At 45.8% G+C, this 26162-nt stretch overlaps 1 protein-coding gene and 1 long non-coding RNA gene across 2 annotated transcripts; one reads left to right on the forward strand and one right to left on the reverse strand.

Annotated features, from left to right (window-relative positions):
* Window positions 1-434: 434 nt before the first annotated feature.
* On the reverse strand, window positions 435-3745 carry LOC120848719. The gene is made up of 3 exons (XR_006077684.1): window positions 3729-3745; window positions 735-805; window positions 435-620 (listed from the first exon to the last, which is right to left on the reverse strand). It is a non-coding gene; the product is annotated as an uncharacterized LOC120848719 (long non-coding RNA).
* A 12160-nt stretch (window positions 3746-15905) lies between these two features.
* Window positions 15906-24282, forward strand: LOC121048414. The gene is made up of 5 exons (XM_040504728.2): window positions 15906-16426; window positions 16955-17092; window positions 20574-20693; window positions 20788-21048; window positions 23498-24282. Exons 1-5 carry the CDS (start codon window positions 16030-16032, stop codon window positions 24280-24282), a joined length of 1701 nt encoding a protein of 566 aa, XP_040360662.2. The 5' UTR covers window positions 15906-16029.
* Window positions 24283-26162: the final 1880 nt, after the last annotated feature.

Consider the following 26162-nt stretch of genomic DNA (forward strand, 5'->3'; position numbering starts at 1 on the left):
TCATCTGTGATATATAATTTTTAGAATTCTGTAAACATTCAAGAATACAGTAACTATAATTTACTGCTTCTTGAAAAACAATCAGTTATCGTTTTTTTTTTTTTAATTTGCTTTGACATGCAGTTAAACGTGACAGAACCAACAAAGCCCTGAAAATACGGTGTTGCTGTATGGAAGCAGTCAAGTTTCTTTTTTAGAAAACATTTATGATATTGTTTTTTCTATATATTGGGGAGTAGCAGATAAAAATATGAAGAAAAACAAAAATGCTAACTGGGGACACATGCTTAAACTTATCTGAACACACCCCAAATACAATTATTTAATCTAGCTGATGAGAGCCAAGGAATCAGGATTGAGATTCAACCCACTGTCATCACTCTCATTTAGTCTTATGGCCACTCACTCCTCAGTGCCTCCATCTTTGCAGGCGTCGCTTCTTTTTTGGCCTTGGAGCCTGGCTTGTTCCGACAAGCTGTTCCGGTGACGCTTCTTGACGCCAGTTCATCATCTGTCCAGAGGGACCGGGACGCTCCAATAACACATTTTGAGTCAGTTTTGGCCAATAGCGCCAAGTTGAATTTTGGCTCTGGTATGGAGACACCTGGGCTAAGGTGCACCTGCAAAACACAACACATGCACAAGCTCACTTCTCATTTTCGGTTCATCTTCCAGAACCTCCTTAAAAACTGTAGAATTGCAAATCTTGTACACAAAATATCATGACAACTTACCTGGCCATCAATCACTTCAAACAGCTTCGGTTCCACGACCGGATGGACATTTTCCAGCCTTTGTTCGGGCACTGTTAACATAAACATCATTGGTGAGAGACAACTAGAAAGCAGTTCTTCACACTGACATTGCATTCACTAAATATACAGTGCGTTTTTTGTTGAACTAGAGATTTTTCTAAAAAAAACATGAAAGTTACGTAATTGCAGTTTGCGTTGTTATACACAAACTCAACTTTCCTACGTCACGCCGCAGTGGTGGCGCGTCGGGCCCATTTTTGGTCTGGGGCGGTGGGCAGAAGTCGCCGTGCGAGACATGCATTCTGGTGTTCGTTTCGGAGAAACCACACGAAAAACCGGCGTTCTCGTCAAAATGCTGCGACGGGGGCTGTACCAAAAGAGTCTGGAAAGGTTTGAAGATCAGTTTTCATGTGTTTCTGCCCGCTCCGTTCGTCTGAGTGCGTGGATAGTAGCAGTGAAAAGGGTAAGCGAGACGCTGTCGAACTACGATTGCTTGTGCGGGCAACACTTTGTGGTCGCCAGATGTATTTGTTGTGTTCCAACATGAACGAGAGAAAACCGCCAAGTTGTCCGGGCCACCCGCGGGTTCAGTGCATTTTCAAATTCATACGGCCGCCTGATCGTTCGAACTTTCGTCTGCTCTTTAGAACTTGTCTGCTTTTTGTCGTCAGCTCGCTCAAACGACAGCGGCCCGTAAACCAAACGTTGACCCGGTAATTGCGATAAGAACTAAGTGCAGGCCTCAAAACACATTTGAAGGTTCGTTGGGGTAAGTAGGCTAAGTGTAAACAGTAGATACAAGAAGATGTTGATCATTGTTACCAGTGGCCATCGCCGATTTGTAATGCCAGATTCTACTTGCAGTTTTCAGTATCTACGTCCATCATATCAGCTGCGGTCCACACTTTTGCAGTCCGAGCGACGTCGCGACTGAAGATAGCGAGCAGAATCTTATCGTGCGAGTCGGGCTGTAGCGCCCATTCTGCGGCGTCCACGTGAAATGAATCGCCGCAAGTAACATTATTCACGCAAAGTTTTGCCTCGTTGATTTTGCTGAAGCCGCTCAAGTAGTCAGACATTGTTAGGAGGACGTAGAATCGACAATTCCAACGCGAAAAAGAGCAAGGGGGGCTCCCACCGACGCCGAAAACAACGCAATTCAATGGTTTGTTTATGGGCGACGGTGGGCTTTTTGCCCACCGTCCACTGCGCGTCTTCTAGGGGTGCTCCGGTTTGTTTGTAAACATGTTCGAGAAAGCAGCTAAAAACCGGGTATTTACCTCAAATTCACTCATGAACTTTTTATAATTTAAAGAAAAAGGTTTCTATTAGAATGTTGTTGGGCATCATCGAAAACCCCCTAATCACCTATTTTTTGAAAGACGTAACGCATGTACACCCTTTTACGGCGTCCTGAAAAGCCTCCTAACTTAGGCGTGAAAAAGTAGTTCTGATGTGTTACTGACTATGATCTGCGCGTAACGCAGCCCCGCTTTGAGCAGCCAAAGCGACAAATCACGCGAATCGTCATGACAATGCCTCCACATAAGAGAAGAGCTAAGGTGACGCAGCTCCCTTTACCAGGATTGCGACGGCCGAAAAAGATTGTGGCAACGAGATTCACATCCAAGTTAGGTGGTTTTTCAGGATGCCTTAAACTGCTTCACGCATGTTATATCTTTATCAAAGCAGGCAATTTGGAGGTTTTCAATGATGCTCTGGGGGATCGGTGGTCCTTAGGACATCAATATGCAAAAATGGGCCCTCGGCATATTTTCCAGAATGTTAAAAAATTGTGGAGTGGGCGCTTATTGTGGAATAAGCGGATGTTCGGTATTTTAGAGCAATTCGTCGTCCTCTCACCCACCAGCACACTTCAAAAGTCACTTGTCCAATTCAATAAAAAGCAAAGCAATTTTGTTCACTGCCTTTTGAATGCCCATGAAACAAGATTCAGACTCCTTTCTTATATGAAACATGATAGACGAAATCCTGCCTAAGCTCTCCTGCATTTTTTTTTCCTTCTAAGCTACACATAGCAGAAGCTATGAATAGCTGAGCCAATCCAATGCAAATTGGGAGCTACGTGACAGCACCCTCAGTGTATTTCCTTGCGCAGGCAGAGAATGCTTTAGTCGTCTGTCACAAGCAGCAAGCTACTTACAAACTAGAGCCACTGTCTATGTTCCTGAAGAGAGCAGAGCATTCACTTGATCTGAAAACTTGCGCAGCAAATAAGCGAGTCAGACCTTGACGGTGACCGCGCCAGCCGCCCCTACAACCGTTGCCAGTGATGCTCGTGCAAATAAAAGTAGATGTGCCATTAAAGCGCAATATTAGGCAAGGCACTCTCAGCTACCTTTTAAGTCAGTTTGTCTGCAGTAAAGTTCATATTTGTAATCTGTGCACTTTTCAGACTGCTCTATTATTCATATGCTAACTTATTTGTACAGTTTTTGCGACCTGAAATTTTCTCAGCACTGCATGGCTGCAATGTGCAGGAAGGCCTACAAGTCTCCAATGTCGTTACCTTGCATTTCAAATCTGATCAAAACAAATCAGTTCTATTTTTGCAACAGAACATCCTTCCTCACATAGCAAAGAGCATTGGCACCTTGCTAAATGAGATTACCTTCAGTTCAAACTCTGCATTACTAAAGCTTTGGTTCCCCTTAAATTTGAATGCTCGGGACTGCACTGTAATGGCACTCGCAATCCAATCAGTCTGGTCCCTTCAGGAGCATGTGAAGTGGTTGCTATCAGGCTCAGTTAATGCAAAAAAAGTAACAAATTGATTTTTGCATTGTTTGAACTTCCCGCACGAGGTCATGTGGCTGTGATGCCATGACCCTATCGATCAATCAGGATTTTCGCATCACGCAGCCGACGTCGGCTTTTCTGGGACGCGAGCTCCTTAACGCTGTCGTGTTAAGAAGCACTGCTTTTGATGCATCGCACAAGATGAATGCTTACCAGGTGGCAAAGGCTCGTGCAATATTACCGCTGGCTCGCGCAGTACTACCGCTGGCACAGACACTGCTGGAGCTGGCGGAGCTAGGGAAGCAGCCTCCTCCTGCTGTGGCCCTAAAAGAAAAGCAGTGGCAGACATAGCATAGCATTAGAGTGTGCTTAGCAATAACATCCAGAGCTGGCATACACCTACCCAAAGCCAAAGCCAAAAGTCCTACAACAATCTCAGCACACTAGCTCAAAATGGTAACTGTCGCGGCACAAGGTTTGTACAGTGGCAGAGCCCAAGTTAAACTTGGCATAAGTTGCACAGGGAGGACGACGAGCAAAAAGAAAACTATGAAAGCGTCAACAGCACGGGAAGGCAATCCAAAGAGAGAGCAGCCAGAAGACGGAAGCAGCGGAACTGTGTTTTTAGAGTTCCCGGAGTGCGGGCCGGGACACTTGGATAAAACAGCAGCAGGTCTCCCGTAAAATACCGGACAAGCGCCCACTCAAAATTTCGAGATAATTGCAAAAAAATAGGGGATGGGCGCTTGTCCGGTCATCAATTTTACATATCAATCTACTGTGCACACTTCCTCAGATCTTAGAAATTTTGGAATGGGCGTTTAATGTGGAATGGGCGGATGCACGGTATGCTACGATAATTGCAAAGAAACAATTATGCACGTGCACGGCACCGCTTCTTGCTTTGATTAGGCAGGCTCTAGCAAAGAGATGCTTTTCTTATGCATACAAGAATATCAGGTCAAGACAGAGACCATTGAAAAGATGCACAAAGAAATATGGGTATAAATGTTGAGGTCATTTTTACTGGAAAAACTTAAAGGGGTTGTGCAAAGAAAATAGATATGAACAGTCTTAATTTTATAAAATTGATGAGGCCTCAAAGATCCCAAATCCCAAATATCCCGTCCACATTTTATGAACAGTGTTTGAAAATAGTGTTTCTTGGGGTGCCTGGAACGACTATGCGACATCGTTGCCCAGCTGGAGCAACAAAACGTCACAATAAGACCTGTGTAAAGTTGAGGATCTACTGTACCTTATATTGTGTTCCAATAATAAAAAGTAAGTTATGAAAATAGTGAGGAAGTTACTGCCGTTCTAAAATTAATTCGGAAGTTCTATATCACGTGATTGCAGGTAAGTTTCGTTTTTAAACACATTCGAGACTTCCGTCGCCCGGGAACCATAGCAACGTCGGCTCCTCCCCGCTCCTGTCGCCCTGTCGTCTGCTTGCCGCTGCGCATTTTCTGTGCGCGGCAAGTTTAGGTTTATTAACGAAAACGTTTGGGGCTAGTTGGTAAGTAGACATGATAAAAACAAAACAGCGCGGAGACAAAGACGAAGTAGAAGAAACAACAGGACACAGCGCAATGCTGTGTCCTGTGGTTTCTTCTACTTCGTCCTTGTCTTTGCGCTGTTTTGTTTTTATCAACTTTAGGTTGTTGTGTGTGCTTGGCGTCGTTGGCGTCTGTTGTGTGCGCGCTTCAGCAATCGCCATGCTGACCGTGTGTCTTGTGAGAGAGTGCAACACGAGGTATGGTAAAACGAACGACATTCGGTTCCATAAGTTACCGGACGATCCACAACGAAGAGCGGCCTGGCTTCGAGCCATTGACCGCGAATCTCGCTGCTCAGAGCTCGCCCCGTCTTCGCTGTCGCCGTCGGATGGTAAGCGGTCTCGTACTCCTCGGAGGGGTGTGTCCGCATAAATCACAAAGCTGGGAAGTCTGCTTCGCTCGATTAATCGACGCTGAAGCTCGGGGAGGGCAAGCCAATCGGACATCTTGCATCTGAGAAACATATCTGGTTCGCCTTTGACTTCTACGCGCGACGTCAGAAAGGAAAACTTCCCGATTGGCTGTCTTGATGTGACGTAGCCGTAGAATTCAGAGGGAAGCTGACCAGGAAACCGAAATTGTCGTTTTACGCTAATAAATTAATCCGGACGATAAAACAAATGCGCATTGGTTACCTAATAGAAGACCGGCAATCAAAATATCGCACATAGCGCAAATTTTTTAAAAACATTTCCCGACCCCTTTAACAGTTTTATTGCTTTTACAAGTCTGACTTGAGAAAAACCAGAAACTGCCAAAAGCTTACATGTTTTATCGTTACTTTAAAATCTGAGCCCTCGTAATATGGTACACCCCTTGGCAGTCTAAAAATTTTGATCTGAAACTATATGCACTTCTAAGTGCTACCGTAAAGCCAGTGTCCAGCACAAAGTTTGGTTGAAAATTGCAAGATAGAAGAGCACATGCCTCCGTCATTCGAGGAACAGCCTGGTGATGATGGCAGCATCGCGGCCGAGGAAGGATGTGGGGGCTCTTGCTGCATCTCCACAGGCAGGCTATCCGGCGCTGAAATCAAACAAAGAAAAGCACAGTTCTTTCTTTGCTTTTTACATGAGTGAGCACCCAAAACATACATGGCAAGGCACCACGGGATGCTGCAAGGCTCTCCACCACGGCAGGCGTCGCCGGCTGGTACGGCAGGGAACCTGAGGTCCGTAGCAGACAAGCATTCTCATTTGACAATTTTGTGTAGACTATTCAGCTATGGATGTTTACTTGATGACCCAGCATGACACTGGCCTTTGTACAGAGCCAGAGGAGGCTCTGAAACAATTAAATACACACAAACTAAAACACTAATGCGATGCTGTGTTGATTCAGGGAAGGTCCTCAAGCTGGAGAATACTATACTGGCAAGAGCAAAATAATCCATCCACCTTTGCAAAGCATACTGCAAAGGTGGATGGATGGGTTTGTAAAGCATACTTAGCCCCACGTCCTTAAACGGCACTGGCACCCCAAAATTCAAATTTATTTGATTGCTCCAGAAGTTTCAGGATAGCGTCGCAAACGGACGCCTCCTCACTTCTTCACTGCGATGACGTAAAGAATACAACATTTAACAGCGATATTCGGGAAACATATTTTTTAAGGCTATTTCGAACAAACCTTGCCCATTGTTTCGAAATTAATGAAATCAGAGCCGGGAGGTGTTAGTGACAACCTCAGTCATCTCTTTCCGTTTTCTCCCCAACTCCCCACGGTCATTGGAAAAGGTAGCCTAAGAGAGCGAGGAGTTGCCAAGTCACCATGGAATGTGTATCTGCAGAGGCGGAAAGAGCATAGGAATGATGGCAGAGATAAAAGAAACAAGGCGTCCGAGCTCGGCGCTCGGTGGGGATATGCGCCATCGATGCGCCCATTGATGCACAAATAATTAGTTCCCAAGCCTCAGATTTTGAGGGTGATGTTAAAGGGTAACGGCAAAGAAAAATAGATTTTTTTTTAAACAGCCTAATTTGGACAAGCATGTCAAAAAAAAATTTTCCGCGGGGAAAAATATTTTTTTACAGCAATATTCAGCAATATTTATTGCGTGAGACCGATTTTAGTTTGCGGCTACTTCGTCCGTTTTAAATCGCACGCCATAAAGTTGGTGTTCTGCGACGCTTAGCTTCGATTGGCTGCTATACTTCTCACTGGATAAGAGGTTGATTGACAGCTTAGATCTTGGTTGTTAAACCTTTGTTATATAATGTAATCTCCTTTCGAGCGGCATATTTTTACGTTTAAAGAATAACCCATGTGATGAGAGTTATTATCTTTACAAAAGGTTTACAAGACGGGCACTTCCGTTTGGATTCATACCATAACGAACAAAAGCTTCGCCATTCTTTCATGGCCGCCGAAGTCTCTACTCCCGCCTGTCTCGCCTACCTCGACTAGTCGTTTTGCCCAAGTGATCAGTGTGTCGTGTTGACCCAGGTGCTTGAGTGAGACTTCTTGAAGTGAAGAAGTGTGTGTTTAGCAGCTGTCGCAGGTGTTAGTAGTGATAGGAAGAGACGCGGGGTTTTGGCTTTCATAGTGCGGTTCTTTTGTTTTCCTCTTTGCTGGCCTAGCGTTTTTTTTTTTCTTTTTTTCTTTTTTTTTTGCTGGCACGTGCAAATGCCGGCTTTTTAGAGATGCCAGATGAGTGATTTCGACAGCGAGCCTTCCAGCAGCCATGTCGCCCCGAAAGGAATGCTCTTTGGCTGGAGGCAATCGAGCATTCGCGTAGCGACAAACATGCCCAATTACGTTCTCGTCATATCGCTCCGGAAGCCGTAGACTAGACACAGCTATTATATAAAAAACATGGCACAACGTATTAGCTGTCTGCAGAAGCCTTCGGACGTCCGAATTCTGCGTTAGCAGACAGATTTTTTTCTCTGCTTCCGAACCATCTTAAGTAAAGTTGCTTGAATGAATGTGTACTGTTATCGCAAATCTTGGCTAGTGATTGCGGCTCTGTAGATTATCTTATTTGTTTTGCTGAAAAGACGCAAACGACGGGCATAACAAAATCGGTTGCATATTCCGCGTACCTTGCAAAAGCACTTCCTTAGTCACCTTGCGAAAAGTGCGAAACACGGAGTCCGCACCGTCCCGACTTCCCAGTCCTTTACCTGCTTTAGAGCAGTTTGTACCTGCTGGCAGCTAGCACGTATGTCTACTGAAACTGCAACTTGAAACTAGGGGCAGTGCCAGAGAGTAAAGAGACAAAGTCAAATATGGAGAGGTTCTGACTTCCGACTAAATTACGTCCCGTGGCGTAAATATTGCTAAAAAATTTTTTTTTTCCCGGAACATTTGTTTTGTGACATGCTTCTCACAATTAGGCTGTTAAAAAAACACTTTCTTTTCTTTGCAGTTACCCTTTAGGCATCATTTTCAGTCGCATGAGCCATTAAAAAAAAAAATTACATTTTGGGGTGTCAGTACTTTTTTAAGTAGGACAGGCAATTTACCTGCAATATTTGCATATTTCGTTAAGGCATGTGAAATTATCAGCACCTGCATTTGATGGTAGTGCCACCAGCTCCTGTAGCACACCTTGAGAAAGACCTATAACCAGAACAAACATTTAAATAAATAAGACACAAAAGCCACAGTTACAGTATACAACAGAAGTAAAAGACACAGGAAGAGGACTGGCACGGACAAGTGTCTGTACCAGCCCTGAACTCGACCCCACCCTCTGGCAGCACGCGAGGCGAAAGGGAACTATTGTTACTAATCTTACCTGCAGTAGAAGTTGATGGCAACGAAATAAATTCCGCCACCACAGCTCCTTCAAGGGGGGCTTGGCAGCAAGGCTTTTTGAGTGCCCTATCCCTGGCGATTTCTGCCCAACAATACAAGAGAGTGTTGTTACTGAGAGTCGCACTTCATTGTTCTCATCCGGGTGCAAAACGTATACACACCAATCTTGTCAAGTAGAGCCAGGTGAAGGCGCTTGCAGGTTGCTTCAGACTTGCGGAGCTTCGCTTTTACTATCTTGAGCTCCTCTTCCTTGGCTCGCAAAAGCTCCTTGAGGTCCAATTCTCCATCTCCCACCACATTTTTCTCACAACTTGACATGGCTGTACTGGGTGCAGACTCCTGGATATTAGGACCAATAATTAGATGTAAAAAAAACATGTTGAGCAGCACTGATGCTATAAACTTAAGGTTCTGGTTTTGTGTTGCTGCTTTGGCAACTACAATCATGAAATAACTGCATTAGCCTGTTTCCTTACCACTGCTGCTTTGCCATTTCGGTTGAAAGTTGACAAAATGCTTGAGAGCTGAACATGCTGGGCCTCCGCCTTCCTCTTCCGCTTAAGTTGCCTTGCATCCTATTGATTGCAATAGAATTCGGTTATAATACCAAAAGAAAACGGAAATTTGTGAGATTACCTTGCTTGCAACAGAGGGATTCTTGGATGGCTGGTGTGACTTGCTCAAAATAATCCGTGGCAAAGGTGACCTGCCACGCTTCAATGTCATGTGCAAACTATCCAAAGTCTCTGAAAAAAAAAAAAAAAAAGATGACATATCAGTTTGATCTACCCGGACTTTGTACCAGGCTAGTTTAACTTCAGTCATCCGAGTGCTGCAAACCTGATTGCACATCACAAGCGCCGGATTCGGCAAAGGCAGGTGTCTGGTATGCATGGTCTCTAGCATCTTCCCTAATCATTTCTTCCGTTTCAAGCATATTCATTACCTGGTATGGGCAGCTAAAACATCTTGCGAGTATCCTGTCACCAATGAATATATATCCGTGGTGTGCCTTCTTGGCTGGTTGGTGCATAGTGGTGGAACAGTCGTGCCCTGTAAATGTCAACTTTAGTTGTGAAAGCTACAAAGCAGCTAAATAAGTAGACATTTACACAGCTTAACCACTCCACCACCAAGCACCAACCAGCCATGGCGCAAGGCATAGATAATTATACACCGGTGACAAAACACTCATGAGGAGTCTTAGCTGCCCATGCCAGGTGATATGTGGGCTTCCAAGGGAGGGAATGAATAAACGAGGTACCAAAGACCGTGCACACCAGACATCTGTCTTCGCCAAATCCAGTGCCAGTGCCATGCAGTCAGGTATGCAGCACTTGGATGACTGAAGTTAGACTCGCCTCATACAAAATCCGGGTTCAGCTCATAATGCAATGGTTGTACTATATTCGTAATAAGTTTCACCACCAGTGCTGTCATGCAGAGACAGCGGGTGCTAGGCAACTTTGTTCACCAGAGACGAAATAGATACCACATTACAGCGCATGCTTGTCCAGATCCCACAGGATTTCGTCAGAGTCATAGAACGATTCCACAGCTGCAGTTATCTCCTTGTCCCTACGACATGCCATCCCCCTTTTGGCATATGAAAAACCCTGTTGTTGGAATCCCTTATGATGCCCTATCCTTATGATGCCCTATTCTTGTGTTTAGCTCCTTTGTTTGGCACCTGCAGCCATCCCTTTGATCACCCCAGCTATTTTTTTCTAGTGAAGACACTGTCTTCCCAAGTGGGTCCATATCAGTTCATTGCTCGTCAATATTGCAAAGTGTAGGATAGTTATTCACAACCCACTGTATATATTCGGATAAGAGAAATGTCGCAGTGCTTAACTGTATCAGCTTGACAAACTTTTAGGTGTTTGGCTTGCCACTGGACAAATGTGCTTTGACCTTCCATATAGCCTTGACTTTCCTGTACTGCTTTCGCCTCTTTCGAACGTGACTGCCAACGAAACTGAAACTTAAAACTTAAACTTAAAATAATACATAGGAAACAACACAGGCTTGTGTTTGACAGGTGACAATCAAGTGATAACAAAACTTAGGTATGATATGGGGGTAATTAATCATAGTTGTGGTAAGGTTTACATGAAGAGAATACAACGATGGATAGCAAGTTCATGCAGGCCCCTAGGTCACCACTGTAGGCACTTTCTTTGGCTGGGGGAACTGGTAACGGGTCGGATCTGGTTTCTGAAAGGCGGGGATTTTTAGGGTAGGGGAGTTAACACGGGGATTTTGCAGTGTGGGTTCTAGAGACAAGTGCTCGGGATTAAGCTATACGCACTACGCCGTGCATCTCGACTGGAAATGGCTATACGCACTACACGGAGAGCTCCTGCCATTTGGGTCACCCTTTTCGGACGGTGCGTGTATCACTGGTGAACGCGTTAACACCCTTCCCCCCCCCCCCCCCTGCATTCACCTTCGCGGCTACAGTGTACGGCTCCTAATTACAAAACTTAAACCGTACACGCCGCTTTGCGGCATTGCACCTTCGGAAAGGGAGTCCCATACCATTTAGTTCTGCGAAGTTTCGTCGACAACATTTGGTTTTGATGAAAATCATCCCTGGAGAAGGGGAACAAAAGGGACAAAAGACAAACACAAATCTCCAAACACAGCTAGGTGACTGGTGCGCGACCGAAAAAATCCCCCTGGTCCGGGTATTGAACCCAGGACCTCTGCAATCTGCGTTACAGGTGGAGCGCTCTATGAACTAAGCTAACCAGGGGTTAGACGTCAGTAGGGCAAACGGGTTCTATCAGCCGCCACCAATCTAACACCAACAAGGGTGAAGCTTGCAATTTAAAATTATTATAATGCAATTAAATGCAAAGGTGCAAACGAGCTGGACAAGAATGATGAAAATTTTCGTCATTCTTGTCCAGCTTGCTTGCACTTTGCATTTAATTGCATTACAATATTTTTTTTTTTTGTCAGTGTTAATCGTAAAAAAGAAATGTCGTAAACATCGCCAAACGTTCACAAAAAAAATGTTCTAAAAAAAGAAAGTATGCCCACACTGGCGGTTGATATGTAGAGAGTTTGGCCATTTGTTGGGAAGTATAGGAGACAAATGTGGAGGCGCCATTGGCTGAAAGTGGGCTGGGCGTGTTCCAGGGCGTCTTCAGAAATTTGAATGTGGCCAACCAGAAGCCGGAAATAATACCCTGGCCGTGGCCGCGCCAAGTGCATCGGAGTAACTCTTGGTGACTGAAAATAAGGAACACGTGATGTTTCAATCACGGTCATCCAAAATCATGGTGGAAGAGTGCGACGAGCGAAATGATTGACATAATCCGTACGCCAAGCGCTGAGAATCTGCCGTCCGAGCGGTCAAACTCTGTCCGAGCAGAACAGAGTTGAGCAACGCATTCATTTCTTACACCTTTCTGCATGATCATGATCGAAACATCACGTTCACCATATTTTCAGTCATGAAGGGTTACTACACCTCACTCTAATGTGCTTATTAAAACTATATACAAACATATACCTTTGATTAAAACAGTTTCTCGCTACCACCGCTAGGGGATTCTTTTCGGCTTCTGATTGGCCAAGAGAGCATGTCAAGCCCACTTTCTGCGTCTGGTGCACTCCCTGGCTCTGCCCGCGCCTCCCATTGACCAATATCTCTGTATACGGCTCTGCACTCTGCTACGCCACCGCTTCGGAAGCTCGTTGTAACCATTCGATTTATACGAGTTTTGCGTCGTGCGTATACCCATTTCCGGTCGAGGTGGGCGACATAGTGCAAATAGCTTTACTCTTTTAAAAATGTTTCATGAACGTCAAGTTTCACCCCGCGTGCGCCGTTCCGCGATGGTTTTAAACAACCCTGAATTAATTTCAGCTATCAAAATTCTATGCACAGGCCACTGAAGCGGCTGAGGTGAGCAGGGGGAGATTGGAGTTGTTGCAATGTCAGCTTTCACTTTAAGTCGCGCATTGCAAGAGGAAAGCGGTTCACGCTGATACAATGCGAAACAGAACAGCCCACGATCTTATGGTGAATTCCGCTCGCAGATCTCGAGCACTCCAAAAGCGCCCCCTTTTGAGCGTGCATATTCCACTTGCAGATCTGGCTCGAGTTGGCCGTCCTCCGCTCTAAGATCTCTGGCAGCACCCGCTCCATGGAGCGCCTCCAACCCCGCCGAACTTGCTCCGCGGGATTTCACAGATCTATCCAAAACTTGACCGAGCGCATACGTAATTTCCTTTTTAACTGGACAGTGCGCATGCGCGGGGAGGTTGGCGAGGTCGCCGGACCGGTCCGGTCGATCGGGCCGTCAGGTTGGATCTGTTTGGATGCATTGGTTGTTTACGCAGGATTGTGACGGCTCGAATGCTTCTACATCCCATGAATCAGGTATACAAAGCCGGGACTGGAGCGTGGTAAATCGTAAGTGCTGACATGCGTGATCGTGAGAGGAAGAACGAGAAAAAGAACGACAGAAAATCTGGAGGCAGACGCAAGGTTAGGCCTGCTCATTCTGCAGCCAATGATTGTTTACCTTTTTACACTGCATGCCGCCGGCGTTTCCTCGTGCAATAAAGCAAGAAGAGATTAGGCAGCGACCGTGCATGTGATGGTTTGTTACCTCATTGTGTTTATTCAAGTCATACCAGCAATCTGAACTCCACTTATGGCAATCGCTGTGCGTGCCCCGCAGCGTCGAGGCGGCCAAAAGGTATTTGACGGTGGCGAACGCGGACGTCTACCTCGTTATTCGTGAAACGGGCTCCACGGTACGGACATTTTCGCCCGGCCCGTGTCGCGTGTTATTTCTGCAGCTAAACAGTGACAGTTTTCACTGGTCGTCGGAAACATCAGTCGGCTGAGGCGTTGGTGGGCTTGCCAAGCTCGAGCAGAGGCCATTTGAACGACCGAGGGGGAAGCGGGGGAAAATGCGAGTTTATCTTCCCCTCGTCGATTCTGAGCGGGTCCCACGGAGCGGAATCTCGCCTCCCTCGCGGATCTTGGAAAGCGCTCCGGATCTACGAGTGGAATTCACCATTGGACTAATCGGCGACCCGTGCGTACGCGAGCTATAACGGCATCTGGGTTGGAAAACAACGCTCCTACCATAAAACTGCGACCGCCGGCACTACAAACAACGGGAATATCGCAAACCCGAGATGCCGTGCCGGCCAAATGTCCACTTCGTTCGAAGAAAGGAAACAATAGAGCGCGGTAGATGGCACCGTGCAACATACGATAGTAAAGCCCCTTGATAAAAGCGTTTTTTACAAGTACCGCCAACCATTGTTGTGGAAGCGCGCCAGACACGTGCCATGAGCGGGTGCTCCGCCGCCATTCGCTTCCAAGGCCCGCTCATTTCCGTGCTGCGCCGCCATTTGCTTCCAAGGGCCGCTCGAGACATGGGCCTCGTGCACTTGCGCATTTGACGCTACTTGCAAGACAAACGCAAACACATCGAGGGGCTTTATACGATAGCACACTTGGGAAATTTAATACGTCCGCATGCTTCAAATAGTCTACCACAGTAACTTATTAAAGGAGCAATGCTATCACTTACCTGCCATTTCGTTCACGAAGGCTGGGTAGTAGCCTTCGTCTTCACCATCTTCGCCACGCCAATACGCCTGTACCCTAGACAACTTGTCGAAGTCGCCTGGTGTCTCCGGACTGAACTCTTTTATCAGTGAAACAGGAAGAATGGCACGTTGCCCGTCCTGCGCGTACCGAACGTACGCGAACATGCTGACGAACTACGAGCAGTACGAGGTTCAGAAAGACAAACAACGTAAACCACGTAAACAAACTAAAGTCGCTGAAGTAACAAAGCGACAAGCTGTGCGGATTGAATTGGCTTGGCTAAACAAATAAAACATTTCTGAATTGGCTTACTTCGACGATGTCAACGCGAGTAGTAAACGAAAAACTATATCCATATACACTAAATATTTTTTTTTCTTTAGTAGTCATTATTTTAACCATATATTTGCTAAGGCAGCTTATATTTGGCTCAACAAGCACAAACGCATCATCATCAACAAGCATAATTTGTTTATCGACATAGCAGTTGGGCAACGCTGGGTGCGGCAGTCTGCTCGTTTCATCGCATTCGTGCTCTTGGATCCACGCTCACTAGCAGTGCTCTCCGCATTTCACGTCATTTTCTTAAAAACTTTGTACTTTGAATCGCTGGACGCGATGTGTAATATCACATTTCGTTAATTTCAATAGCAATATGACAAGCCTTCCGTCCTATAAGCGACGGAAGCGGTACCTTGATGTGGGCGAAGAATTGCTGATTCCCAAGTCGACGTATTACCGCCGGCTGAAAGAAATAGGAACTTTAGATTCGCGGACTCCGATATCAGAACCAAGTTCACCAAAAATATCTGACGACTCCAACATTGGTGGCGATCTGGAGAGCGAAGACGAGCAAGAGCCGATCGACTCCGATAGCAGCCAAGATGTATACGCGTCGTCCCCGGTGCCGCCAGAATTGGCGATCGACTACGGTAACAGCCAAGATCTGTGCGCGTCATCCCCAGTGCCGGCAGAAAGAAGCGTCAATGAAGACCCGATGAGCGAGTCGGCGAGTGATCGCGACTTTATCGCGACGTCTGACGATGAGCGCAGCGCGGCCAGCGACTTCGACGAGGAGCCGCCCGACTTCCAGCCAGGGCCAGTGTTCGAGGACATACTCTCGTCGTGCTTCGAACAGTTCGGAGCGGAAAAACTGCCGAACACGGAGACGACCAAGGCAGGAGCGATTGCCATGGTAATGTCATTTATTGCAGGAAATGGCTTAACTTGGACTGCGCTTGGGCAGTGTGTCTGCATGATTAATACCATTTTCGGCAAAGATGTCCTGCCTCAGACGAAGTATGTTTTTCGGAAACTCTGGGCTGGCAAAACTAAGGATCTGGTTAACTACCACTACCTCTGCCCAAGTTGTGAGGGCATGATGAAGATGGAAGGCGCGGCAGGACACTGCGAAGTTTGCCAGCAGAAGGTAACTCAAAAGAAGCTAAGGGCACAAGGCTCATTTTTCATGATGCTGGACATGGAAAAGCAAGTCAAGTTCCTTATTGGCAAGACCAAGGATGCCCTCGGGGAGAACCTGCTCCGACCTGCTGCAAGCCCCGATGACCCCATCACAGACATCACCACGGGCAAGGGATACCGAAAGATGCGTGAAGAGGCGAAGTTGGCAGTTGATGACTTGACGCTGACTATCAACACGGATGGTAGTCCTGTCTTTGAGTCCTCAAAGACCTCTGTCTGGCCCATCCAGTTCGTCATCAACGAGCTGCCACCTCATGTGCGCTTCAAGCACCCAACCCTTGCCGGCCTCTGGTTCGGGAAAACTCACCCAAATATGCAGACTTTCATCGGCACATTTGTGGAAGCAGTGAACTCCATGCAGCCCGTCAAGTGGAAGCATGGGTCCCACCTGTACCAGTCCAAGGCCTTCGTCCTCTGCTGCTCCGTGGATGCCCCGGCACGAGCAGCAGTTCAGAACATGGTGCTGTTCAACGGTTACCATGGCTGTCCATGGTGTCTGATCACGGGCGAATACCGTGAAGGTAGGGAAAAATTATATTTATACGGCGAGCAAGTTGTCTTCTCGTGGAGAGGGTAGAAGAGGTGCCAAGAGTGACGTCACGGTGCCGCGTTCTGATTGGACGATGCTGACATGGAGAAACATAGCTTTGTCGTCTGCTAGTCATAGCAGTGACTGCCCTGCCTGCCTTGCCTGTCAGAGATCTACCGATTCTGTATGGACTAGGACTCCATCTTCGTCAAACGGGAGGGGAAATAGCTCGAAGGGCATTCTGAATTAATTGATTTATGCTCTGTGCGCTAGGGTGTAGTGGAACGATAAAGCCAAAATCTGTTTGTCATATTTCAAAGTTTGACACAACTGAACTGTAAAATAAGGGGATGGGAGAGTAACGTAACTATTGACACCTCCCCTACCCTCTCCGTGAGAAGCACACAACTTGCTTGCTGTATTGAGTGAACAGACCTGTATAGCAATGATTTGGGTGGCCTGCAGTAATGAGACGGACTTGTATGCAACGCTTTGGATTAATTAAAGTTGTCTCTCACAGGGAGCATGCGCTACATCGCTGATGAGCCTCCAGCTCTCAGGTCATCAGCTATGGTTTCCCGCGACATGCAGCTGGCACTGGCATTCAAGGATAGTGTCAACGGCATCAAAGGCCCTTCAGCAATGATGAACCTCCCAGGTGTGTCTCTTTTTGCTGTTTATCTACCCCGAGTGTCTTTTTAAGCACAAAATATGTTTGTGGGCTGGTTTCAGCACTTATACACCGACGCTTTGATCTCACTTTGAACGGTCCGAAAAAATTGGTTTCTCAATGTATTTGCAGGAATTTCGTACAGAGGTGCGGCTAGGTGGTGCAAGCATGGAGTCAGCGCGATATTGATATTTCCAAGGTGGTGCCTGTCCCTAGCCCATATTTATGCTGAAAGATCGGCGCTAAAATTTCGCTTCCGTACCCTTAAAACTGATGAACTTTCCTCGTTCACGAAAGAAAAATGAAAAACCTGTCTTGGGCGATCTACAGCGCCGTTTTGCAGGTGACGCAGACGGTGCTTGTTCACTTGAAGACGCTGCCAACAGAGGGTGCAACTGCATCGAAAGAATGCGGGGTGATCTAATTCGGGTTTTGATAGCACATGACTTGGCGAACGTTTCTCAGTTGTGCCATTGTCGGCGGCGTCTCTAAGCGAACAACCACCGTCTGCGTTGCCCGCAAAATGGCAGCGTAGATTGCCCAAAACAGGTTCTTTTTTTTAATATTTCTTGAATGAGATAAGTTCATGCGTTAATATTTTAACTCTATGCTTGCACCACCTAGCCGCACCTCTTTGGTAAATTCCAGCAGGGTACGTTGAGAAACCGATTTTTTCGGACCGTTCAAATCGATATTGAAGAGTTGGTGTACATACTGTAGTGACACCTTCCTGAATCCTGGGAAACGAAAGTCTGCAGCGGAAGGGTGTCGTTTGAGACAGAAGTCGATCAGACAAAATGTTAATGCCTTAAAAGCTCTGGAGAAGGCGTAGATTGAACCGGGGTCTTTCGTGTTGTGAACCTGATGCTGAATTAGCGGCGCTAATGGAGGGCACAAGGAAAGCGAGCTCGATATGTCATCTCTCAGCTGCTGACAGTTCCGAACGCACTGATCTAAAGTAAATTTTTGTAACTTTGAGTTTAAGAGCCTACCGCATCCAGTGCTGCTCTGTCTGTGTTGTCGCTTGATAGGGCCCACTGGGGTAGCTAGGATACAGTGGAATAAGGTTTCAAACATTGTCACACTCACTCAGATGGTGCGAGAGTGTGCATGAGCAACACCACCTACACTCATATCACCTCAAGAAAAAAGTATGTTTTGTGCATGATCCCTGTGCTGCACAAAGTAATTCTTACAAGAATTGGTTACCAAAAAAAGAAACAAGGCTCTTTTGCATTTGCAATGTGCACAATTTGACAAAATGACAAATACCTCGTTCTGTATGCACCCTTAGTATTTTAACCTCACCACGTAAAAGAAGCTAATATCGCTCCGCAAGATGCCTCCCTTTTTCATTATAGTTCTTGAGCGGGAAATGAGTATAGACAAGCTTCAAGCCTCACCGCTGAATTTTCAGTGGCACCTAAAATATGTTGGCACAGGGCCCACATTGAACATGAGCGCCACGCCAGCATTTGGCTTAAACTCATATTGCCGCATGTGTGTCGCGGTCGACAGGTGGTATAGCACCTGACTATCACGCAGAAGTCCCAGGTTCGAATCCCGGGACTGGATAACATTTTTTGTTAATTCGTAAAACCTGTGGTTCTCGAAAATTGGAGAATCTTGTCATTTGTTCTAGATCAGAATGTCCTGTTCCCGTCCTCGTCCTCTCTGTTTTATACTTTCAAGTTTTGTAGCAGAATGTTCTAGTGCCAAATATTGTGGTAAGAACGTTCCAGAAAATGAAGTGGCTATAAAAGAAGCTCTGCATGGCCGTACGAATTCATTCCATTGCCAGCTTTGATCCTGCTGTTATGCCGAGATTCGACGCCTGTGACGCCCTGTTATCCCTTTTAATTTGGGCAAAAGTTCGCCCCCATTAAACATTCATTTTCTTCACTCATGTTTTGCCTCGCCACTATTTATTAGTGACAATATTCTTACTGATTAGTCTGGCCCGGATATATAAGCACTAGAAACGTTCAAAATAGGCAGGTATTTAGGCTCCAAAACCCCGATATAGTGAGTGAAAAAGGCACATTAAACTTGGCATCGATTCTGTTAACTGCGCCGCAAGGAAACATTACATAATACCACAAAGGGTAACACTTTTGCTGATTTAGAACTGAACAAGCAATTTAAGTTGCTACAGAAACCGAATGTCGTGGCAATAATAAGAAAAGGCTAGCCTTCCCCTGCCTCACACCAATGCTCGGAACTACTGAGTTTCGTGAGAGTGGGCTGCAATGAATGATATCTTCAGGATTTCAAACAAAGCTTCTTCTATTCTTCCCAAGCATTGCTTTGTACTTTCACTAAGTTCTTTCAAAGTTACTCCATGTAAGACTTGTGCATGTGAAGCACAAATCTTCATCTAGACTAAGCTCTTCTCGAAGGAATTCATCTTTTTCAGTTAGTGCACTTCTTTCTTATCTTTAGCAGAGCTGAAAGTTCCTGAATTCTTTTTGTCCCTCCATTTTGCTAAAGGTACTGGTGCCCTGCCTGTCACTTTGAAGTCCCCCTTGTGCATTTTCCGCTTGTGAGCGGAGATTGCTGAAGCGGTCTCCGCTCATGGGTGCAAGCAGAATGAAATATTTTAAAAATAGTGGTATGCCAGAGAAGCGAACAAAGACGAGGTAAGACCTTTAAATTGGCATAATAGGGGCAAAATGATTAAAAAAAAAATTGTGCTTTCTGAAGGGAATTAGAAAAAAGGCAGGGACACTCTAAGAGGCCCTACTGATTAGACACAAGTCCCAGCTAAATGTTGACGCAGAACTCATGTCCAGTCTGTGCTAAGTGCTACCTTGTTCGAGGTGATTACGAAAATCCAGCACTGGGGCTGCTTAAAGCTTGACTAGGCAGTGTTGGCAGGAGGTGAGGGGGGAGAGAGAAGTACACACTCGGGGGGGGGGGGGGGGGGTGTAAAGGGGGAGGACAAGGCAGCAGGGTCAAAGCTGGGACTTGCAACAGCTAGAAAAACAAAATTGGTGTTTCACTCCCGCTGGAGTGAAACTTTGGTGGGGCTTTCTTTCGGAGATGACGACGAGAGTGTTTGCGTCGTCGAGGCACAAAATGTGCACCAAGTTCATTTCTACAGCACATTCGGTCACAAGTGCCTTTGCCACGACAGTGCAGGAACTGGAGTAAATTGTTTTGTATTTTGGGATATTTTAAATTATTTATATTTTTTAGAAAATGTTAAGTTCACAAATTTTTCATGCAGAAAAATTCTAAAGCATTGTATATGTAGTCTCTTTGCAATGCCACAAACTGGGATCTCACAATTTACTAAATAATTAGCCATCTCAAACCTTTTGGATGGATAACTGAAGCAGAATTATAGCTCAAGTGCAGTACAGCTGGTGACCACCTATAGGCTCACAGATCATTATTTATAGTGACCACACCCCGGTTTCTATCAGAGGTCATATGGAATTAATGGGGGATGTTTGCTTGCTCGCAGGTTTTGATCTCGTCACTGGCTACAGTGTCGAGTACATGCATTGCGTGCTGCAGGGAGTGGCAAAGCAGGTGGCTGAACTGCTTTTCTCCTCGTCAAACTCAAACCAGCATTTCTACATAGGTACAGTACCTATCCGCCATACCTCTTGTGCTTAAGTTCTTCCGAGTTTTGCGAATGCTGACCAGACAAACTTCCTTCTGGTTTTGAATTGCAGGAACTGCGGCCACTTTGGCGAGGGTCAACGCTAGGCTTCTCTGCATAAAGCCTCCGCATTGCATCACCAGGCTTCCTCGGTCATTGTGTGAGCGGAGCTACTGGAAAGCATCGGAGTGGCGCCACTGGCTGCTCTTCTACATGCTCCCCTGCCTGCAGGGCATCCTTCCAGTAGACTACTGGAAGCTGCTTGCAAAGCTCTGTGGGGCTGTCCACATCCTTTTGAGGGACAGTATCGCTCTTCATGAGATCCAACAGGCAGGTAAGTTGGCACTCAGGAATAAGAGTAAAATTTCAAAAACTAATTATTTTTGCTTTGCACGACTATTATGCTAGGGAGTGTCTACATCCACGCCAGGGGACGTAGCCACGTCGGGAGGAGATAAGGCTCCATCCACGCACTACGTCACTTCCGGCGCACCACGTCACTTCCTGCGTGGACGGAGGCAGTTCTTTTTTTCTTGGTCGAGGAGTTTGGCCTTTTGTGTATTAGCACGGTCGCGCTTCTGATATGCCTCGAGTTTTGGTTGCCGGGGATTCGATGGTGAAATACTTGTCCCAGTATTTCTCTTCGAATAAACGGATGGCTGTCGAAGTGCGGGCGTTTAGTGGCATTAGGATTGAGGCTTTGTTTTCCAAGGTGTCTGACACAATGCTCGATTTTGGCCGTGCGTTACAAATACCGTCGGCTGGCCGCTCAGATCTTGGATTGCAGTCCGGCGATGCAAATCGTCTTTTCTTCCGTCCTTCCGAGGTGGGAGAATAAGTTTTCTTCGTTGGAGTGTCAGCGTAGTCAGAGTGCCGAAATCCAGGAGTTGAATGATCGACACGGAGACGTGAACTGGCTCCTGCAGGAGTTCTGCCGCAAGGAGGGCTTCGTGTTTATTGGTGATCACGTGGACGAGTGGCATCTGTGCATCGGCTACTGTTTTATTTGTCATAAAATAACCTGTTTCTGGAATCATTTACCCAGTTTTCTCGATTGAATGCTCTCATTATGTTTGTTATTACTTGGACTAATGCATGTTTTCCCTTCTCTCACAATCTTTGGGAGATTGCGAGCGTGCGCGCAAGTCAAGAACATACGGAGCGGTGGGCTCGCACTTGTCCCCTTTGATGCACATAAGCTCACACTAAAACGCCTCTAACCAAGCCAACTACACACACGACGAAGACCCACCAGCCTCACCGCCCCGCCTCAGCAGCGATGTACAGATGGGCTAAAGCCCCGGGGACCTTAGCCCATGTGTGCGTGTGTGCGTGCGGGCTCCCGCACGCATGCCGCCTACACACGTGTGTGACTCCTGGACAACATAACTATAAAGATATTTATTGATACTATTTTTTGATGCATGATATTTGCTATTAGTCTTAGAAAACAGTAAAAAAACTAATAAAGTGTTTAAGATTTTGTAAGGTCACGTGACATATTAACTTTAAAAACAACAATAAAATGTCACCTCTTTATTTTTATATCCCATATTTACTTATAAGAAAGCATAATATGTACATCAAAAGAAATTATGTGCTTATATTATAAGTCACGTGACCTTTTGCGTGGATGGAGCCTTATCTCCTCCCGACTTGGCTACGTCCCCGCGCGTGGATGTAGCCTCGGCCATTATGCTACGTCATGGAATGCTAATAAAAGTGTTACTGCAGACAGAAGTTATGAAAGTGGTGATAATAACAGAGGGGATGTTCATATGCATTGCAACAGTTGCCATGTAATGTCTATATTTCACAGTATATTGTCCCACTAGCTTCGGGCATTGCACGAAATAAGTAGGCTAATGGAAAAAATGTGAAGCAGCATATATCAATGGGCAGGGAGGGCGATGATGTATTGGAGTAGTTTTCATCTGGTGACTGCAACCAGTGATGTAGAGCTGGAGTGTTTGATATGTCTTTTAATCACCCAGGCACATAGCCACGGGGGAGGCCCATGGGGCCCGGCCCCCCCCCCCCCCCCCAATATCTTCCATTTTGCGGAGACCTCCTCTCCTCCCTCCCCCTCATCCAGCATTTTGTCTGCCTCTTCAATTTTTTGTAATGCCCATGGCATCGCCGCCGAAATTCTGGTGAATATTTCTGTTTCCACTTGAGTGTTGCAACGCTTCCACCAAAATTTGATGCAATACCTCTGTTCAAGCTGTTCGGCTGTTTTGCAGGAAAAAAAAATGACGAGCACCGATTACGATCATCTGGTGGGCTAGTTGGTTGGATCATTATGTGGAATTAACAACGGAAATACAAGGAAGGATAGTTGAGGGAGACATGATAGAGTGCAGACTAACAACTGACGTTTATCATCCCTTTTTTCTTGTATTTGTGCTGTTAATTCCACATAATGAGCACTGACAACACTTCCTCACTCAGAGGCTGATTGCCCGCAACTCACATTTTTTGCGGGCCTGATAAAATTCATGCCTGCACATTAATGTTCCCTCCACCTCCCCACCGGAGGACGCTGTCTGCACTTTATTTGTTTCCGTGGCACAAATTCAGACACATAAAAAAATGTTTGAAAAGCGGCAGAGGCTTTATTGCACGACGTTTCGGGAAGAGACTTTTCTTCCTTTCCAGCAGTCTGTGCCAGCAAAAATTTTGAAATGAAAGAATGGAGCATTAAGTTGCAGCATTTAGGCATGTGAAAATGTGCTCATAATGTCTGGGTACTCAACTTCGTTGTTTTCTGTTTTGTTTTTCAGAGCTGCTGCTCGAGACCTTCGTTGGCCGCAGCAAGACACTGTTTGGCGTGACCTCTGCCACATTTAATGTGCACCAGTTGCTACACCTATGCAACTGTGTCCGTCAGCTCGGCCCACTCTGGGCCCACTCTGCCTTCGTTTTCGAAGGGGGGAATGGCAGGATTGTGAAGCTCGTGTCAGCCGCGCGAGGACTCCCTGACCAGATTTTGGAGCGGGCCGTGATGGCTCAACAGGTTGAGTGTCTCCTGGCAACAGCGAAGTTGCCCGACAGGGAACAGGATGTGTGCACGAGGTTTCTCGGTTTCCCTCCTATTCAGAATGCAAGCCATGTGGAGGGAACATGTCTGCTTGGATGTGGAAGCGCTGTAAGCTTGAGTGCAGTGGAAAAGCGTGCTCTTGAGCAGCACTGTGATTTACCTTGCACCACTGGAACAGAGTATGAACGCTTCGTCTTTGACCGTAAGGTATTCCACAGTGCTGCCTACACTAGGCCAGAAAAAAGCAACACCACGGTCGTCTCCACACAAGATGGGGAGTACTACAAGATTGAAAAAATCATCCTGTTGTCACTTCCCGCCCAGACATGTGTCCTCCTCTGCCGTCCAATTGTCCTGATGGAGGAATCATGCATGCCACCGCACATCAAGGAATGTTTTCTTTCAGAAAGCGAGGCCCTGACCGTCCTACAGCCCAGTAGTATCAAGGACAGCTGCCTGTATATAGACTTTGTCAGTGAAAACAAGTCATTTGTGTGTGATTTACCAAACAGCATTGAGAGGGATTAGTTCAACTCGCTTTTGTGTAAATATGTTATTCTATGTAAATATCACATTTGGTTGACCCACTGTAGATAGGGGAATTTGATACTGTAAAGCATGTTACAAAATGTTTTGCACGTGTTTGTTTTCTGTAGGAACGGTATACTCGAATGCAAAGACAAAATTTATTCTCAAGTACAAAGCACCACTAAGGTGGTACCAAAGGAGTCCTTTCAGTTGTTTCAAATTGTATAAACAGAAGAGAGCTGCATGTACATAAACTTTCCTTACAGAAAGAAACTTCATTTGTGATTTACTTCATGTCATGTAAAAAGGCTGCTATAATCACAGAAAAAAGCCAAGAGATATGCAAAGCAGAAATTACCATATAGACCAACGAGCACGTGTCCTTGCACACAAAATAAAAGAGGAGGAGGATAGTGATGGTGACACCCTGGGGGGTTTAATAGAATGTGACGATGCTGGGTCTCAATATTATGCTCTACAGAGAAGTGTGGAAACAACTATAAGTCAAGCATGACGACATTTAATGAAATGACACCGAGATAAAAACTTTCCTTGCGGTACAATTTCAAAAATAGTGGGTTGGTATTTCTATCAGTCTTTTCTGCCCTTATTCCTAAATAAAACTAGCTTTTTATTTGGAACAAAATCTTTAGCTTCGTTGACTTTTTTGGATTGATGGCATGAAACCATTTCCCATTTTGATTCCGACGGGATTTTATACACAGGTTTAATATAATGGTGGAAGCATCTAGTAAAATTGTGGAAGGATTAGCTCACCTCAATAAAACAAAAAAATCGGACTATATATCTTCTCATGCATCACATGTAGACATAAATAAAAATTTGGGTCACTGTGGTATTTATTTTGGACAAATGAAGCGAATAATATCAGAAAATTGTTTCCTCTCCATTACACTTTTTTTTTCAGTCGTAATAAACACCAGAATAATATTTTGATGATTTGAAAAAGGGACGGCGAGAATTTTTCCAGGGACAAAAAATTGCGAGACATTTAAGTTTCTCTGTAATGCGAAGTTAGAGCACAGCTCTTGCGGTGTTTTGATTTTCCTATATACTGTTGGTAAAGAATTTAATTGGGTATTTTTCTTCTACCTATAAATGGTGCATATATACACCAATTAATTAAAATAGGTAATCACGTGCCTCTATACCCTCCTGCTCCTCTTCTATACCTTCCTCTCCTCCTCTGGAAAATATTCAAATTTTTTTTTTCTTCCTCCAGTTACGGCGACGGCGAGGCCGCGAAATGCGGGAATGGGCGCCTAAAAACTGCGCTATAAAACTTTTTTTATTTTTTTTTGTCACTCCGAGAGTCGGTTTTCATACTTTCAGTTGATGAATCCACCACCTTTGGGCACCCCTGTAGTAAATCGTTGCATGATACGTTCCCAAGTTCATTTTTACGAGTCATCTTAAATACCCTGCAGATCAGCGAACACGAGAGCGGTCGTGTCCGTTCACGTCGTCTCCGAGTGGTCTCGTACCTGCTCTGGCTTAGACTTTTGCCTGTCGCAAAAAGCAAGTTGCCGGTGATCGCTGCCCACATTCTTGGATCGTTAAAACAGTTCGCTGCACGCACTTCTTGAGGGTTGCAACGTCGTCCCGAGCTAAAACTCGCACTCACGTCCCATAAATCTGTTCAAGCGCGTTCGCCAAACGCCGAATGCCGTAACGCCGTAACGCCGACGTTCGCAACGAGAATGCCGCCCGAGTGGTCTCGTACCTGCTCTGGCCCAGACTTTTGCCTGTCGCAAAAAGCAAGTTGCCGGTGATCGCTGCCCACCTTTTTGGATCGTCAAAACAGTTCGCTGCACGCACTTCTTGCAGAATTGCAACGTCGTTTCGAGCTAAAGCACGCA

Source organism: Ixodes scapularis, unplaced genomic scaffold (genome assembly GCF_016920785.2).
Source record: "Ixodes scapularis isolate PalLabHiFi unplaced genomic scaffold, ASM1692078v2 PGA_scaffold0__279_contigs__length_252992795, whole genome shotgun sequence".
In the NCBI taxonomy this organism is placed as follows: Eukaryota; Metazoa; Arthropoda; class Arachnida; order Ixodida; family Ixodidae; genus Ixodes; species Ixodes scapularis.

Coding starts and splice junctions, on each gene's coding strand:
- LOC121048414 (XM_040504728.2), top strand. CDS start 16,030: ATGCGTGAAGAGGCGAAGTTGGCAGTTGATGACTTGACGCTGACTATC. Junction 17,093..20,573: donor AGCAATGATGAACCTCCCAG/GTGTGTCTCTTT, acceptor GCTTGCTCGCAG/GTTTTGATCTCGTCACTGGC. Junction 21,049..23,497: donor TCATGAGATCCAACAGGCAG/GTAAGTTGGCAC, acceptor TTTGTTTTTCAG/AGCTGCTGCTCGAGACCTTC.